Source organism: Numida meleagris, chromosome 2 (assembly GCF_002078875.1).
Source record: "Numida meleagris isolate 19003 breed g44 Domestic line chromosome 2, NumMel1.0, whole genome shotgun sequence".
NCBI classification, from domain to species: domain Eukaryota; kingdom Metazoa; phylum Chordata; class Aves; order Galliformes; family Numididae; genus Numida; species Numida meleagris.
The window spans coordinates 140331249-140349911 of NC_034410.1; the positions used below are offsets into that span (position 1 = coordinate 140331249).

The 18663-nt window shown below is 40.1% G+C and overlaps 1 protein-coding gene across 1 annotated transcript in view; it reads left to right on the forward strand.

The window, feature by feature from the left end:
- The window catches only part of TG (thyroglobulin), a 148073-nt gene that overhangs the window by 109467 nt on the left and 19943 nt on the right, over positions 1-18663 (forward strand). The window contains exons 42-44 of the mRNA XM_021386419.1: positions 7861-8025; positions 8773-8940; positions 16281-16462. Of these exons, the coding sequence (XP_021242094.1) occupies positions 7861-8025; positions 8773-8940; positions 16281-16462 (515 nt within the window). The remainder of the gene's footprint in view (positions 1-7860; positions 8026-8772; positions 8941-16280; positions 16463-18663) is intronic.

Here is an 18663-nt window from a genome sequence, read left to right on the forward strand (position 1 = left end):
AATGTCCTTTCTTTTTGATGGGCTGTGCTAGCAGTCCTCATCTTGGACAGGAAAGTATTAGGGAACTTGATAAGGAAATCAATCATAGAATCATGAAGGTCAGAAAAGACCACTGAGATCATAGGAAGATGGCATGCACTTACCCTAATGGCACTCCTCCTAATAGCACTCCACAAATGGATATATAATATCTCTGGAATTACCAATAGAGCAGAGGTTGGGCAATGTCTGTGCTGGAGATGGGAATAGGCTGGGCAGAACTCTGCCTTTTTCTGATGCTTCTCACACACGCATGCCTTAGGCTGGCTCTGATGATCTTCGTGCTTTTACAAGAGATGAAGTTACATCTCAAGTAACTCAAGAAAAGAGTGGAAAGTGGATTTGAACAAACTCCATTGGAAACACTGGAAATCACATCCATGGTTTGTTCCATGCTCATACAAGAACAGATTAGTTTGAAGTGAAAGGAGGTAAATAAAATTCTCCATTCCCACGTTACTTCTGCCTATTTCTGGTAGCTTTTTACCCTTGTGTGATGGTGGGAGCCACTTTACCATTTTGGTGCATTCAGCCACCTTGTTTTAAATGATAATTGATAAAGTAATATTTATATCTAAATGGAATAAAGTTTTGAGTTTAGTGGGGCTTTACATATTATCTTAGAAGTATTTATATCCTGTTATTCAAGTCACTAGCCTGAAGCAGGCACTCAGTGAGTCACATGGGAGAAGAGAGCATTGCCTTTGCAGGGCTGCTCCTATTACAGGGATAAGGGATTTGGCAAGAATCATGTCCAAACAAGAAAATCTTCAAAAAGATATTTTTGATGGAAGACAGAGACTCCCTCCCTGCTCCCCTTCCCCCCTTTTAATCTGAAAATCACAGCTGTAATAGATGGCTACGGAGGAAAAAATATTTATTTCCCCTTTCCATTGCTAAGCGAACTTGCTGACCTCCTATCACAATTTGTGCACTAGTTTTTGCCACCAATCTGCCAGTACTTTTTCCTAAACAGATCATTAGCTTTGATAGAGGTTCTCTGAATTGGTCCCTGGAAGTGGAAGTTTTCTGCTTCTCCATGTTCTTTAAGACAGACTTTGAAATCCTGGAAAAATGGCATTAATGTCTTCACACATAGCCCTGCAATCTGTCTGTGTAATGAGCCTGGCTCAGGAGCTCTTTTCTTGTAAGAAAAGAAAAATGCAGGATCCTGAAATACAGCCCTGCAAGAAAAAAGTAAAAAAAAGACCCCAAACTGAAAACCACTTCTGAGAATATTTTAAGTCTTTTGTAGAAAAATTATTAAGTTAATTTTGGAAAGAGGAGTTAGTGGTCAGTTTCTTGCAGCTTGCTTTAGTTTTGCAGGAAGGAAAACAGGATATAGAAAGCCTCTTTAATCTGGCAGTGAAGGCAACAGAAGCCATTAACTGAAACTGAAGACATCCTCAAACAGAAATAAAGTGCCATTTTCTGTCAATGGAGTGATTATCTCCAGGCACAAGCTGCAGAGGAGAAGGTTGTGGTGTCCATTTCTTGGTGGCTCTGAAGCCAGCTTAGATGCTTTAAGCAAGATCAGATTTTAGCCAAATATGAGCCTTGTTTTAAGTGATAGGAAGCACCTGAGCACAGCAGTCAGGAAATGGAAGGAGGTCAAAACAGGTGGTGTGACAGATATGCCTGGCTGTGAAGTGCATGCCTGGAGAGCCCCTAGCTGTATGGGAACACTAACAAATGAAATACTGGGAAAAGTAGAAGCATCAGGACAATTCATCCATCTGACTGTTAGAATTAGACAGATGTCAGTCTCACTTTCTGGGTGATGTTACCGTCATTGCATCTCCCGTAGCCTCTAGGCAAATAGAAAGCCTGCTCCAAGAGGACTCTGCAGTCTTACAACCATCAGAACTGCATTAATTTGAAGGGAGTACATGTGTCAAAGAGATGAACCACAGTCAAGCAGGGTTTGCAGGTTGGAAAAATAAGAAATGATAATGTGAAGAGAGGAGAGAGGTCCGGAGTTTACAGTGCTGATGGTATCTAGTTGCAGCAAAGTTTCTAATCATTAGATCTGTTGTGAATCAGTTTTGAAAAACTTTGCATGAGTTTTCAGAATAAATAAGTGAGGAATTAAAATGCTGTTTTGCAACATGTATGGCAATTGTCCTTTCCAGTTATGATGGAGACAGAGGTATAGCTCTACAGTAACGGTCTATATATTCTTATTTATTATCTCATTGGAATAGCTGCAAGGGATGCTATTTATCTGAGAGCTCTGAACTGTGAGATAGCTGAAGCAGACACAAAAGGTTAGAAGTGTTCAAGAAGTGGTGAGAGAGTTGGGGTGGACAGGATAGAATCTGTGCAGTTCTGTGTACTATGATGACCCAAGAGAGTAGTCTGTGAGATGGGCCAGCCTCAGCTCAGCCGATCACAGCCTGACATTAAAGCAAAAACTCATCTTCATGTAATACTGATTTGATTCATCAGCTTTTCAGCATTGTGAGCTGCAACATTTCTTAGCATCTGAATTTCTACCATCCAGCATAAACTCTAAATATGAAGAAAAAAAGAAAGAAATGCTTGCAAAGCTGATGGTCCCTGTACTAAATAGCACTGAAAGCTCTGCCTTCTGTTTCCAATGCTATCACTTGTCACACTAGGCGCTACTGCCCAACACTTCACAATGCTCACCCTAATCCCGTGAATGTAGAGGGATTGTGTAGTATTGCTGCTTGGGATTGCACAACATAGCTGCAGCTACTTTGCAGAAGTTCAGTACTGAATGCTTTCGTCTGGTTGTTGTCAAATATGTCATGAGAATTTCCTCTGATCACAGTGGGTCAGTCCATAATGGACAACTAGAAAAAGAAGTGACGCTGAGATAGGAAATACCCCATGGCATCAGGATGACTAATTTTCATGATCTAGTTGTATATCTTGTATTCTTTAGAGGTTTGCTTATAAAAACTGTTCTATGGATATATATGAAGATCTCAGCTGTTACATTTAAATGTAAATTTTTAGTTCTTGTGTTTATAGGTAGATGAGAATTCCTAAAGAGTTAAAAATCAGAGGATTAACAACAAGAACAGAGTGTTTGTTATTTTTGAGGTGATCTCATGAGTTTTGTTTTCCTGATTCATGATTCTGTCAAGTTGGTGGAAATATGGGTGAAGGCACACAACTCCTTTATTACTGGTTACGAGGGCTAGTGTCGCAAAGAAATTATAGTTTTATAGGAAAAGACAACAAAAGAAATGCTGAGTGCAACCGTTATCTTATGTGTCTTAAGCCTGCCTCTAATGTGGTTACAGTGTTTAGAAAATACTTCTGCTTAATGTGAAAACTGCTGGCTGAAAATGAAGAAATTTAATTCTGGGCAGTCTTCAGCTTCTGCTCTCACATTTTTGTTCCTCACTTTTTTTTTTTTGTGAGGATACAGTGAGCCTAAGTTGTGATATGAATTTGAAAAACAGAGAACTTGAATGGTTTTGCTTGCTTAAATTCTGTGGTAAGAGGAACCTTGTTTTTAGAGAATCATAGAATCATAGAATGGTTTAGGCTGGAAGGGACTTCAAGGATCATCAAGCTCCAAACCCCTGCTGCACGCAGGGCCACCAACCTCCATATCTAATACTAGACCAGGCTGCCCAGGGCCCCATCCAACCTGGCAAAGGCCTTGCACAAGTCCAGGTAAATGACGTCAGTTGCTTTCCCTTTGTCCACCAATGCCATCACTCCATCATAAAAGGCCACCAGACTGGTTAGGCATGACCTTCCCCTGATGAAGCCGTGCTGGCTGTCTCGGATCACGTGCTCATCCCTCATGTGATCTAGCATGTCATCCGGGAAGATCTGCTCCATGATCTTCCCAGGCACAGAGGTGAGACTCACTGGCCTGTAGTTCACAAGGTCCTCCTTGCTCCCTTTCTTATAAATGGGAATGATGTTTCCCTTTTTCCAGTCACCCGGGACCTCACCTGACTGCCACAACTTTTCAAATATGATGGAGAGCAGCTCAGCAACCACCTCAGCCAGCTTCTTCAGAACCCTGGGATGCATGTCACCCGTCCCCATAGATTTGTACGCATTCAGTCTCATGAGGCAGTCTCAGACTTGCTCTGCCCTTACAGTGGGGAGGGATTTACTCCCCCAGCCCCCACCTAGAGGTTTAGGGATGCAGGGCTCAGGGACGTGAGAAATATTAGAATCCTGGCGGCCAGTGAAGACCGAGGCAAAGAACTCATTCAGTATCTCAGCCTTCTCCACGTCTGTTGAAGCCAGGTCTCCTTTTACATTTACCAAAGGAGGTACACTTGCTTTGGCCTGTCTCTTCTGGCCAATGTACCTGTAGAATGTCTTCTTATTGTTTTTAACATCCCTTGCCAAGTTCCGTTCTGCCTGTGCCTTGGCTTTCCTGATCCCACGTCTGCAAGTCTGGACAGCATCCCTGTATTCTTCCCAGGTGACACGCCCTTGTTTCCAAAGCCTGTATGTACCTTTCTTTGCCCTCAGTTTGCCCAGGAAGTCCTTGCTAAGCCATACTGCAGAGCCTGAAATGCATTTCAGATGCATCGAGTGGAGGGAGACATAATGCTATTGTTTCCAAATACTGCTTGAATAATGTCCCAAGCTCCTCCATGTCCAGTCCCAATAAAAATTAAATATCAATAACAGTAGTTGGGCATCACATCTCTTTCAAACCCCATATGCAAGACATGCTTCCTGAATATGGAAAGCAAACTAAGAGTGGACATTACCATGTGAAATAGAGGGAAAAAATAAGTAGAACTTCTAAAACTGTTCCAACCAATGAGACAAAGAAGGGAAAACATCCACAGATACAATAAGACTCCAAACAAGTCCTCTTCCCCTTAGATTCCCCTCACCCTGCAAACATATTCACAGACATCTGGGAATTTTCTCTTACCTGTAGAGCTTGGACCATATGTAGTACTGGCCTATGTGCATCCAGTCCTATGAGATGAAGATTGGCCTGCTCAGGCTTTTAGTTCTCCCTCCACGGAGTGGACAAGTTGGATAGAGCTTCTGGCAGTCTGGTCTAGTGGGTGACAACCTGTCTATGGCAAGGGTGTAGGAACAAAATGATTTTTAGGGTCCCTTCCTATGCAAGTCGTTCTGTGATTCTACGTTTCTATGACCTCTGGGAAACTTCTGTCAATCACCATTTGTCTCAGTACTTGGCCCAACGGAAGCCTTTTGATTTGTAGAGATCAGAGAGGAGGGGAATTTTGCATAGCTTTTAAAGTCCTTGAGATGTCTTTAAAACTAAGCACTTGCTAGAAATACTCAGTCACTGTGAGTGTTTGGACTCTGTGTGTCACCTGTACTCAGTGCTCCATTTACCTACCAAATTTAGCCTTTGAATAAGTAACTCCTTCCACCTTCAGAATGTGGGAAAACTAAGCCCTCTAATTTTTTAATTTTAGTTTTAGATTATTTCCTGAATGCTCCTTAGATGTATTGGATACTTGATAAAATATGCTGAGCACTATCAGAAATTGACATTGAGACCTATGTTTGCAAAGTTCATGCATGAGTTTTGTGCAAACCTAGCTCTAATTTCATTGCTCTGCCAAGGAGGCATGCAATTCCTTACTCCACATGAAAATCAAGCAAGCTACTCTTCTGGGAGAAGCCAACATGAGAAGAATATTTTCCCTTTTCTAGTCCTACTCATCCTAGTTCTGGTGAATGTGCTCTTCCAAAGGCCAGGCAAAAAAGCAACACACTCATTCTGCATCCTGGGGACATAACCACACAGATGCTCTCATCAAGGATCATTTTCTTTCTCTCTCATGATCAACTGAGTCAGTGCACCTAGTTGGCAGATGGCTAATATCGTGCCTTGCAGAAACAAAATAGGCCACAAGTCCCCTGTGAGGATGAAGCCCATTGCTGACTCATGTTCTCATCTAAATTGTGGTCAGAAGTGAGGAATAAGACCAAGTAGTGTTTTTTCTCTATTTTTTTTAGTCCTGCCCAATTAAAGCCAGACATGACACTTCCAGTGCCCTAAGACTTGCAGTTTTAGCTTTTTTCTTTGCTAGTCTGCAACCACCTGAAACTCACATATGAAGCTAACTGTGCTTGCTTCTATGATTGCTTAAAAAGAAAGAGGAACCTTTCAGGAAGGCAGTAACACTAGAAATATTACATGCTGTAATCCAAAACCATTGTCTCTGCATCCAAACAATAACCTCTTTTTTTTTTGGAAACCAGTTACTCCAACTGTGAGCAGTGATGCCCTATTAGTTCCAGCAGGTCTGTTTAAAGTGTAAAACATCCTAGTTGCTCTCTGGGCTAAAGGTTTGAGACAATTTCTAATTGAGGATTTGTTGTTTGCTTTCTGTTTCTTTTTAACGTGTCCCCATATTTATGCCTTTTCCGTCATAGTTACGCTTTGAGCAAATTCAGTAAAAAGCAAGTTAATCTGTTGAATAGATCAAGGTCTTTCACATCATGCAGCTGGGGGCTTTTTTTAGAAGACAGAAGCTCTTCTTAGCAGTTGTTATAGTAAATCTCTGGAAATTAGTCATTTAAACCATGTCAGAGCTATTCCAACCTTTCTGTTCTAGGTCAAATCTTATCAGATTAATGCTAATTTATTTGCATTTTAAATAAGTAGTTTTTGTTACTCAACCGTGTTGTGCCATTATATTATTTCCCTTACTGGTATACCTGTAGGAAAGATTGGAAAAGAGTCTGGGATAAAGATTGGACTGTAGCCATGCGCTCTGATTTTGATGTGCTCTGGATCTGGTTGATCTTCTGCAACTTGAATTTAAGAATTATTTTTAAATTAACAGGCAGTACTTTTCCATCATTAAACGTTAGTCCTGGAAGCTCAGCCTAAGATGTGAAGATCAAGCTCAGATCTTTCTGTTTGTTTTTGTTGTGCTGTTTTTCTTCCCAGTAGTGTAAGTAAGGAACAGAAGCTCACTTTCCCTTTACATAGCTAACTCTGGAGTGCTGGAGATAGAAAACACTCAGTGGAATTAAAAACTAAGTGTAAGGTCTGAAAGCATACTTGTTGACCGCTTAAGAAGTTTACACTGCACATCACCACAATAATCAGCACATTTCATAGTCAGTGAAAGCTGTGGTCATAATCTAAGGAAATAACAAATTCATGGCAGCGTGGAACTAGGTGGGCTCTATGTCCAGTTTCTGGGTAATGATGGTACTCAATCAAATACTAACCTTACTGCGCTATTCAAGTCACAGTGTAAAATTGGTTGGGCTTTTGTTCCTCCTTCTCTGTTTACAGCTCTTCTGTATCCTCACTCCTCTTTGGGTTAGCGATCATAGGCTTTCTAACCAAAATTTATTTACGGTCGGTACGAATATTCAGTGACCACTTGGTCTTGTACTAGCATTGTCCTAAGGTATAAGCAGCTCTTCTTCACTGGTTCAATTATAAAGATCATGCCCTATCTCAGTCCTTGTTTTTAAAAGTTAAGCAAGCCAAATTCTTAAGTCTTGTATGATGAGCTCTCCATTTCCTGACATGCCTCACAGCAAATTCTTTTCATCTGCTCCTGTTTGAATGTATCTTCTTCCAGCAACGTTTTCAGAAAGTTATTGCATAGATGTGACTCAGATGTATACATAATGTAGAGACTTTTCAGAGGGCTTCTGAAATGACTGTGACAGAGTTGAGAAACAGCCAGACCTCTCCTTCTCCTTGCTTTGATCATTAGAACTTGCATCTTATTTTTAAATACCAGTGTTCTGCATTCTGCAACTGCATAGATTGTGCTTCTTATCTTATTTACCTGCACCAGAGGACCAGGTGTTTTGGTAGGATGTGTTGACTGATGTTGTCTTTCTTTCCAGGGAGGTTCAGCTTTTTCTCCAGCGTCCATCATCACAAAGAGGAGAGCTCAAGCCCAAGCAGCAGTCCTGGCTGATGATGTGGGATGCCCCTCATCCACCAGTGAGGAAATTGTAGCCTGTCTCCGCCAGTTGCCTGCTCATGTCCTTAATGATGCACAGACTAAGGTATACCATACCAATGCGTATGCCATTATGAGAGGAATCAACAAGAATTTTCTATTGAAATAAAGCTATGAGGAAGCATAAAAAAAAAATTGGGCTGAACTTCTGTGAGAGACAAACTGGACTGGTTTTGGTGGAGTGGCATCCACCTCTGACCTTTGAATCCTCCTTTAGATTGAAATACTTTTACACTATTTTGACCATGTCTTCCAATATCAATCCTAGTATAGTTTTTGCCCTCTTTCACTCTTATTTCATCAGCACTTGGATGTTATTCTAGAGGAGAATCATGTCTCTGTAGTTTCAAGAATTGCATTTTTGCAGAAAAAGGAAATTGGGAGGGATATCTGCACTGTTTCTTAAATGGGAAGCTTGTGAAAGTTGCAATACAGTTCTAGAGATGGATCCTTTACCACAGCTAAAAACATTCACTGGCTATACATTACCCAGTTAGGACTGGCAGAAATCCAATCTCTGATTAAAAATAGCATTTCTATGACTATAAGACCATCAATTTTCTTGGCCAATTCAGCTCATTTCATCTATTAAGACTGTCAATAAAAGCATTGCTCCTTGCAGTGGTGAGTTTACATTTACATCAGCAGATCACTTGTTCAGTATGAATCTATCAGTTCATTTCTCTAAAGCATAAGTAAAATGGAAAAGGTAAGCTATTTAACTGCACTATCCTTGCTTTTTTTTTTTTTTTTTTTTTTTTTTTTTTTTTTTTTTTTTTTTTTTTTTTTGTAGCTCTTAGCAATAAGCGGCCCATTCCAGTACTGGGGTCCAGTGGTAGATGAAGTTTACCTTCAGGAGCCTTTAGCTAAAGCCCTGCAGCGCCCTCAACTTCAGAAAGTAGATCTGCTCATTGGAAGTGCTCAGCAAGATGGATTGATCAGCAGAGCTAAGGCAATTAAGGTAGGAAGAGTAAAGCAGACATTTTTATTAGGTTCGTCACTGCAGAACATGGTTAATTCAGTCTTTTTCATGCCAACTTTTTTCTGTGACCCTTTTTCTCCATTGCCCATAGGAAATATATGCTCTTGAACAGGTGTTTCTGAATAAGAACTAGGTATAGCTAACAATAACAATAGCCTGATTTATGTGCTCAGATTTTAAGCTATAAACTGGTGAAATAAAAAATAATTGGGTCCATGCAGTACTTTGGACATAAGTCCTCAAAGCCATGAGGGTCTTCCTGGAGGATTGTACTACTTCTTGTAAACCCTTTGGCACTTCTGCTCTTGAGGCAGCATATTAACCTCTTCTAGTTCAGCTGCACATCTCTACAATGGGCAATCTCTACAATGGGCAATCTCTACAAATAGCATTTCCCATTTAGCATTACTAAATTAAATTAAACATAGCAAAATGCTCAGATAAAAGAAATCAACAGGATTATTTTAAAGAACGTCTAAGAGAACTATGTTGCAATCTTTCTAGAACAGTGGGGATTTCATGAAAGGTCGTTAGCTTCCCTTTTCAGGTAGTCAGCAGCACACAGACCAGTTTGCTTCAGAATTAGTGATAAAATGATCCCTTTGGATGAAGACTTTTTGATCCACTTAAAGAAAGCTGATATTGCTTCTTTAGTCTTTGTCAGAAGTTTTCTGCCATTAATTCATGTGCCCTTCTTTTTTGAAATCAATTAAAAGAAGAAGACAGGCACAGTAAGTGGGTTGTGATCCTGGAGGCTGCAGATACTGTTCTGGACCCTGTCAGAAGGGAGTAACCCTCAGTAACCCAAGTACAATCATGTGAAAAAATTAGGAAGTGAAATTCTTTCCTTTACCACTACTTCCACATATAACAGTTGCCCACAAAACAGAAATGAATTTCCATGCTGAATTGAAAATGACTCACCAAATCAATCATGGTGTTAAAGAAACCCACAAGTATGAACAGCCAGCAATGTCAGGTTGAAATGAAAAGTAAAAAACAGTTTTAACCACAGCTCAATAATAAAATGCTGCCCTTCAAAAAAGAAAATCTAGAATATCTTTAGTATTTTTAATGAAGACTTGCAGAAAATAAGTTTGGAAGGAACTCAATAAGGTGGTGCAACGATACCCTAAGAAGTGGTTGTGGCTACCTTAACCTGAGGAGACCTGTTTTAAAATCCCCTACTACTGAAGTTCAGAGGAACAAAAGGGTTTAACTATCTCTACTTAGGAGGGTAATTAACTTCTTTATTAGTTATTATAATAGTATCTATCTCACTTGGTGCTACTGCTGTAAGCTAGATTTCATCTCAGCTCCAGAAAACTCACAGTATTCATTGTAAGTGGTTATATTTTGATTTCTCCTTTTGACTTTCTTCAGCTGTTTTCTTGCTTTTACTGAGAAGTGATTTTTCTTTTAATCCACATTTTCCTATTTCTACCTTCCTGTGTCATCAGGTTTTGAGGGGTTGAGTGAATATGACTGTTCTGAGCAGTCTGTTTTCCTGACTTCAGGTTGCGTTCTTAAAGACATGCGGTGATGTTAAAGCTACCTCATTTTTCCCTTATCCACGCACTTATTTCATTAATTTCTAGCAAATGCTGGCATTTCCTCCATCACTGAGCTATTTAAGGACCTAAAGAGTTGCAACCAAAGTCAGATGATAAAATCCTGAGTAGGCCACAGACGCATTTAGACACAGTGGAAGAAACTAATGAAGGCGGTGGTTGTTACTGAGAAGTCAGTGCTTTGTTTCCTCTGTCATAATGACATAGTGATCCTTGATCTGCGCTAATTCTCCTCTACAGTTCCCATAACAAAAGGAGAAGAAGGATTTGAGACACAACACACTGTATTCCACTCTTCTACTTTAGTAATTTGAAAGCTTCCTTTCAGGTATTTTTGACTTAGATCTCTCTGAGAAAGCTCAAAGCTATTTTTACTGATATATGCTAAGGAAGATGGGTGGGCTTGGCTGGTGGATAGAGCACTGAACTCAACTCAGGGAAACAAGGCATAGCTCCTAGTTTGTCTCTGACTACAACGAAGTTACTTCAGCTATTCTACAAAGAGGGGGCAGAACCTCCTAGGGTAAAGTAACCCTCTCTTATCAATCAATATAGTAACAAGGAGAAAGCCCACCTGTGATTGTGAATGTGCTCCAATCCTGTAATGAAAAGAAACGTGCATTTATTTGGGCAGATAAACAGCACAGCTAAAGGGTCCTGTAGCAATACACAAAATAGGCAAAGTCTTTCCTTTGCACCTCTTTTAGGATGATTGATGTCTTTAATACTGTAGCTGGTGAGGAGACACTTTTAGCTATTGCTAAAGGAATGCAAGGAAGCTTGAGACAAGCTTATCACCTCAGATTGAAGCTTCTTATAAAAGTTTTAGAAACTCCTAGCAGTCAGTGAGTAAGACCAAAGCCTCTAGACTGCAACTAGACCTGAAGTTAGTACCATGTTGTTCTGTAGTGGCTTACTAAAATTTGGTTGTGTTGATTGTCTCTGAACTTCTGCTGTAAGACTGTACTTATGACTATTTAGACCTTTACTATTAAAAATGAAAGAGAATGACAGAAAGCACACAAGAAACCAGTTCTGTGCTAGCAAAACATTTATGTCTGTTTACCATTAAAAGCTGAAGTCTCTTGATGATGTCTGTGTCAGACATTCATACTCAATGTCTTGCCCATGGTAGTGACCGTTTTATGGCATTCACCCGAATGCTTACTCATGTGAACTGAGACAGATTTACCACTTCCTGGAGCACTACATACTCATGCCCAGTGCAGCCATCTGATGTTTGAGTCTAAGTGAGAAACAAAGCAGGGTTTGTGTAGGGAACAGCAAATGGCACCATAATGCATTGTTATGTGGCATACGGAGCAGTTAACTCTGAATCCGTTATCACAGTTCCCATGACAGACCTTCAGGGATATTAGCTGCTAACAGTCATAGATTAGAGCAGCTGAGCAGAAACCTCTAAAAATGCTTATTTCAATTCCCATCTGGGCAAAATTGTATCCCTATGCTATACGAAATGTTCAGGTGGCAAGATCTAACAGTTCCTATTGGCACTAAATATACAGATTCACTCATTCTGATGTTTATCTGTGGTTGGTCTGCATATGTGTCTAAGTCAGTATAGCCCTGTTGATGTCCTCCATATGTTCTATGCCTACTGCTTAATCTCCATGTTGCAAGGACTGTTGACTTTTTATTTGGAAGACTAAGAATGCACTTTGTACGTTTTCTTTCCTTCTTGTTCCCTCCTATTTATTTGGCTTACAGAACTCAGAACCAGGACATAGGAGAGTGAATAAGCAGAAATACAGTCTGTTTTACCCCATGTACACAACTAGATCTAGGCAGAGCAGATCTTCTATCTTGCATTATAATACAGTCAGTTAATTTCTTTGTGGGTAAAGACATCCAGCTACATGCAACAGATGGCAGATAAGTGTATATTAGCTGTAATGACTTGGTGAACAGTGTTCTGAGAAATGCCATCAGTGAGGAGAATGGGCTGATATAAGCTCTTTGCTGGAGTAATTGAAACACTGCTGAATAGCTGCCAGGGTCTTTCAGCATCTTTTGTGATGATGTTTATCAAAAGACATTTAAACCTAACATCTCTGTATAGTCTGTTAGCATTATCACTACCCCAGTTTCACAGAAAATTACATTTTGCCCCATGAAAGATGTAAATATTTGGTTACCAACTGCTACACTTTCTTTTTAAATGAAATACTGGTCCAGGCTCACTCAAATGCTCCAGAAGCCACCCTCCAGCAAGAACAATAAGTGTTTTTCAGCTCATTATTTACGCAGTATTTATGATGGCTTTGCATCACCAGAGCAGTGGAAAGCAATGTGCCTGTTGTCTTTAATTATTTTCTTACCTATTTATTAAAAAAATATTGAAAACCCCACTGCAACTCAGAGGTCAATTTATACCTCTTTAGAGGTTGGCAGAGTATAAATTATTTTACATAACGTGCAGCTGTTTCTTCTAATCAAGTAGCAGCTGTTGTATCTATTGCTATTTGAAAATTGTTCTTTGGCCATATAATCTCTAATGGAGAATATTTTCTGGACATGGAAAATTAGCCAAATTGAATAAAATTCCGAACAATTAAGATACTTTATATTTTTAATGTTTCATGGGTTTTGGCTGTATTGCTTTGACTGGTGTTATCATGTTAAAGTCAGATGCTTAAACTACATTCTATTGTAGCCAAATCAACTCTTGAAACATTATATTTCAAAATGCACGATGTTAGTGCTGGTAGGTTGGGATGAAAATCTCAAAATATTTTATAGATGCCAGTTCTGTTTTTCATCTGGCTGTGCCTCTGTCAGCTGACTCATCACATCACATGGACCCCACTTAGCAATGATTGCTGAGAAAGGTCACCAGAAATTTCTAGGGCATTTTGAAGATCACAGAAACTAGTACACAAGCACAGTAAAAACCTAAAAGCAACCACTCTGAGTCAGATTGAAGGCCCATTTAGCACAGAACACTGTTTTCAGCAGTGGCTAAGACTTGGATGTTCATAAGAATATGGCAAGCAAATATGACAATTTTGCTAAATGTTCTGAACCCATAGCACTTTGTAGCTTAGAGACATCCTAACCAGAATTGGTCTCGGTATTTTGTAGCTATCAACTGATGTTTTACTTTTCCATTAGCTTCTTCGTGAGATTTTATCTTCACCAGTTCTGATATCCACAACACCACGTATCAAGTTGTTCCTCAGCTTAACCGTGCATTGCGTGATGATCCACCTCATTCTCTGTGTGTTTGAACCATGACGTTGACGAGGCAGTGAATGATCAGTTCCCAGAACACCACATCAATCACTGCAGATTTTTCTCTTTCTTTCTGTGTTTTAAGTATCCATAACAGATGTAGAAAAAAGTAGAAAATTCATTAAAGCAAACAAGAAAAAACAAGACCCAGTAAACAAAGGGTTGGAACCCCTCCTGTATGGGAACAGGCTGAGAGAGCTGGAGCTCTTCAGCCTGGAGAAGAAAAGGGTCCAGAGACACCTGAGAGCAGCCTTTCAGGATCTAAAGGGGGCCATAAGAAGGAAGGGTACAGACTCTTTAGCAGGGTCTGTGGTGATAGGACAAGGGGAAATGGATTCAAACTAAAAGAGGGGAGATTTAGATTGGATGTAAGGAAAAAGTTTGTAGGATAAGTGTGTTGAGGCACTGGAGCAAGTTGCCCAGAGAGACAGTGGATGCCCCATCCCTGGAGACATTCAAGGTCAGGCTGCACAGGGCTTTGAGCAACTTGATTGAGCTGTAGATGTCCCTATTCATTGCAGGGGAGCTGGACTAGATGACCTTTAAGGGTCCTTTCCAACTCAAATGATTCTGTGATTCTGTGATTCTATGAAACAAAATAGATGCAGGAAAGTTGATTAAATTTATTTTACACTTAAGAGCTTCAACTCTGCATTGACACAGAAGAGTATGTTTTTTTTACCATAATTGCTAGCCAAATCCTGCAGTCGCAGTCATCAAATGAACAATTCCTATTTAGACAGCAGCAGTGTTTCCACTGGATATTAGAGACCTCACTTGAATTCTACCAAAGCCAATGAAAAGCTTGCTTCTGAATTCCATGGATTTGCAGTCAGCTCTTTGGTGATAATTTCCATTTCTTGCAGAAAAAATATGTGTCCATGCTGTATGCAAAGTGAATGATTTTGCAGGCAAGTGCACTATGCAGTTTCACATGTGGCATTTGTGCAGACGAAATGACGTGTCATCTGTCAGTTGCTGATCTTTTTCGGATTACAGCCATGTTACTAAAACTGGCGCCACATGACTCTTTTCAGTTTGCATGGGCCAAAGTCTAGCAAAAGAAGAATTTATTACAAATACAAGGAAAATTGCCAAGATCTTTTTAGACCTTTGGACATTTGGTAGTGTTTTGAAATCCCTTGTAAAGTCATTTAATCAAACTGCACAAAGCATGAGAGCACATCAGTAAAGACAGGCCTAGGCCTCAGCAGAGGGAGACTAATTTTCCATCTTTCATTTCTCTGAATCTGTTGAAAAGTAATTATTCCTTCTGTACTTTCTGTGTAGGGTTGTGGAAAGACCTTCTAGCTGCATGATGAAAACCAGCTGCAGGACATCGAAATAATATATTCAGTAAAGCATCTCTGGTAACTGGACTGGGCAGACACCGGTATATTTTGCTTCAGACTGGCTGCCCAAAATAATATAGGTGGTTTATTAGATCTTTCTCTCTGGAGCTCTCATACTACATTTCAGCCAGCATGCACCTGAAAGGTGCTCTCCTTAGAAAGGACTTGTGTTGTTTTTTTTTTTTTCAGGAAGTTGCTCTGTTTAAGCTGAAATGAGTTCTACCAAAAAGGAAAAAAAAAAAAAGGTGAAAAGTCTAAATTAATACGAGAAAAACTTCCTCAAAGAAACACGTGTTGAAAACTTCCAGCAGTCTTTAGCTTTGTTAAAAATAGGGTTAGGGGGTTGGTCTCGATGATCTCTTGAGATCTCTTCCAACCCCTGTAATTCTGTGATTCTGTGAACAGTTTGGAATAGGAGATGATCCCCTGCTATCAGTAATTCTGCAGAGACACGTCCTCACTGCTCTGGGGAAACATTACGTCAGGTAAGGTCTCAGTCTCCCAAACTCATAAATAGGGCATTTCACTCCCTGAAAGGAATAGGGGTTATGAATTTTGAAGATCATGGCTGCTACTTCCACTGAGTTTTGGAGGAGAGTGATTTCTCATCCAAGGCTAAGGGAGGTATTATTCCAGTAGCAACTTAAATAAAGGCTTTATGGCAGACATATTTCTTTGTAGGTGCTTACTGAAGAGTCAGAGTGATATAGCCATGTGTTAGTGTTCTCTAATGTCCAAAGGTAAGGAGCAATCTCTTTCTCCCCCCCCTTTAGTTTTCCCACTCAAGCTCATCAGAAAGAAAACACTGGGCACATACACACTAAGGAAACTTCTCTGTTGACTATCTCTGTGAGAGCCAGCTGAGTTTTGCAGTATTAGAGCTACACCTCACCAAAGCTATTTCTACATCTTGGATCTACCAGCTTAGTGGTTCAGTCCTTTGCTATTTACTGAGGAAGTCAATTTTGTTGTTTGGTGACTGTCTTGGGAAAGTAAAAGTAGGACTGTCCCCTACTTCATCCTCTAAATCAGAGGTCATGGTAAAGAGGATTCATTCCATCAGAGGGATTTCTGAGCCTGTATTGTTCCATAAAAAAATGTCTGTTTTGATTTTGTTTGCAAATTCCATTTGTTTTGTTCTCAGAAATTTGAAGAAAGTCAAGGAAGAACCAACAGCAAAACAGCTTTTTATCAAGCTCTGCAAAATTCTCTTGGAGGAGAAGACTCCAACTTCTTCATTGAAGGTGCAGCTACATGGTATTACTCCCTTGAACATTCAACGGATGACTATTCGTCTTTTTCCAGGGCTTTGGAAAATGCCACCCGGTAAGAAACTCAGCCTATGATAATTATACAGTGGGGGTTAAGGAAGGTTTGTTTTGCTTGCCTTCAGTGTGCATTTGTATTCTGAATAACGTAAGAAATTGTTATGCAAATGAATAGAAAACAGGCTATATTATCTTGCTTTCCATGAAGCTTCCAATGCCAATAATAAAAAGAAATGTAAGGGGCTTTTATCCCTTGTGAAAAGGTTGCGAGGGTTTTCCTGAACTGTACATTGGATTCAAATTTCTAATGCTTCTTATACACATTTTCATATCAAAGATGAGTAAGTTGTCTGCAAACTCTTCATCAATTATTTCTTGAGTCTTCTCATCCCTGTGACGGGGAATACAAATAAATTAGATTGCATTCAAAAACACTCGCCCAATTATACAGTTAAATGCTATTTTTACTCTTTGGAAGTTTGAAGACATTACAGTGTTGTAGATTGCAGAAATATATAAATGTTGAAAATCAGTACTTTTTATTATTTTAAGTGGTTGCTTAGGTGAGTGTTGTGTTTTTAGGTGGTCAAGTTTGAAAAATTTGATTTCAGCAATTATGTGAAGTTTTATATTTTGAAACCAGTAAAATACATGTCTTCACCATGACAGATTTTCTACAGGTAAAACAGTTTGAGAATGTTCATAAAAGTGGCTCTCGACATAATTCTGTTCATTGATAATCTTCATTTTATCCATGGCAGAAGAGTTCCTTTTGTTTTATTCATGTGTTTCTTTGACTCTTGTGCAATCATTTGTGCCAGTGTACGGTGGTTGCATAATGTCTAAAACCAGCATTTACTCTCTTTACGTATGATTTCCCATGGTAAGAGAATTAGGCAATGCAAGACTTTTTTATGAACACAATGCCTTTTTGCAGAGGTGAAAGGAGAAAACATGATTTCAGGCTCTTGTCCTGTTTGATCTATCAGGATACACCATAGACTCAAAGTGCCTCCCAGCCTCTGATGGAAATAGTTGTAATGTGATTGAATATCAGCAGAGACACTGAAGGCAGTAAATATGCATAGCTTCAACATCATGATCTGTCTATCCAATAGTTGCATATGGCTTCAAGGTCCAGCAGCTCTGGAAAACAATCAGTTTGTGCAGCTCATTGCTCTGTTGTATTAAGACTCTAAGCCAGTCATGGCACTGAAGTGGGGCAGCTGTAGTTGGCCATAGACCAGTAGGTATCTTTGTGTTGGGTCACATGGCGGCTTTGATATTCTGCTTGATCTGCAGAGAAGACTGGAATTTTCTCTATTGGGAGCTTTTGTTTTTGCTGGTAGTAGATCTTGAGCTGTGGGGTCCCATCTCATTTCTCTGAAAGGAGGCAGAGAAGAAATCTTACCTCCTTTCTCCTGCCAGCGAGCAGACACTGGGGCAAAATTTTTAAGTGGAACACATCTTCAGAAAAAAAACTATTTCCCAGTTCCTTTCTCTGCTTCAAGTGCAGTTTACTTATGAAAACACTTTCCATTTCTAAGGCGTCGTGTTTTATAACATGCTGATCAAGTATGTCTGTCCAAGTTGCTTCACTCTGTTCTCTTTGAGACATCATAGCTACAAGTTCCTGGTATCTGGCTTCTCAGTATAACAGCCTTCTGTCACACCATGGGCATCTCTATGAGACTTTAGAGGCAAGGCTTAGCTTTCAGTAGGTCTTTGTCCTCCATCAGGATGGCAGACTGTTGCTCCAGGGGAGCCTCAGGGAGCGAAGGGTGAACAGGAGCCAAGACTCACTTGGAAACATCTGATCCAAGATAGCAGTGACTACATCTGTTTGGGGAGGGCTTCTGGGTGGTCCAGGTGCACCAGTGCATTGAGGTCACAGCATAAACAAGCCAGAGGGCTGTGGGTTGAACTGTGTGCCACTTCTCAAGACTTGCACTCTGCAGCGTTTGCCCAGGAAGAGGACAGCAATCACTGCATTGTGACCTTGCTGTCTGGAGATTACCTCCATAAGGAGCTGTTTTAATGCACGGCCGTCACATTTGGTCATCCACATTCAGCCTAGGGCTCAGCATGGGGCAGACATTGACCTTTGCAAAGCTGTAGCAGCTAGCACACTTGTTTGCAGCAGGGATATGCTATACAAAGAGCAATTCTGGCTCTCAGCCTCATCGACATAGGAATTACCTGCCAATTTACAACATGAAGCAAATGGCTTTGTTAGGAAAAGAAGTGACTGGCTTAGAG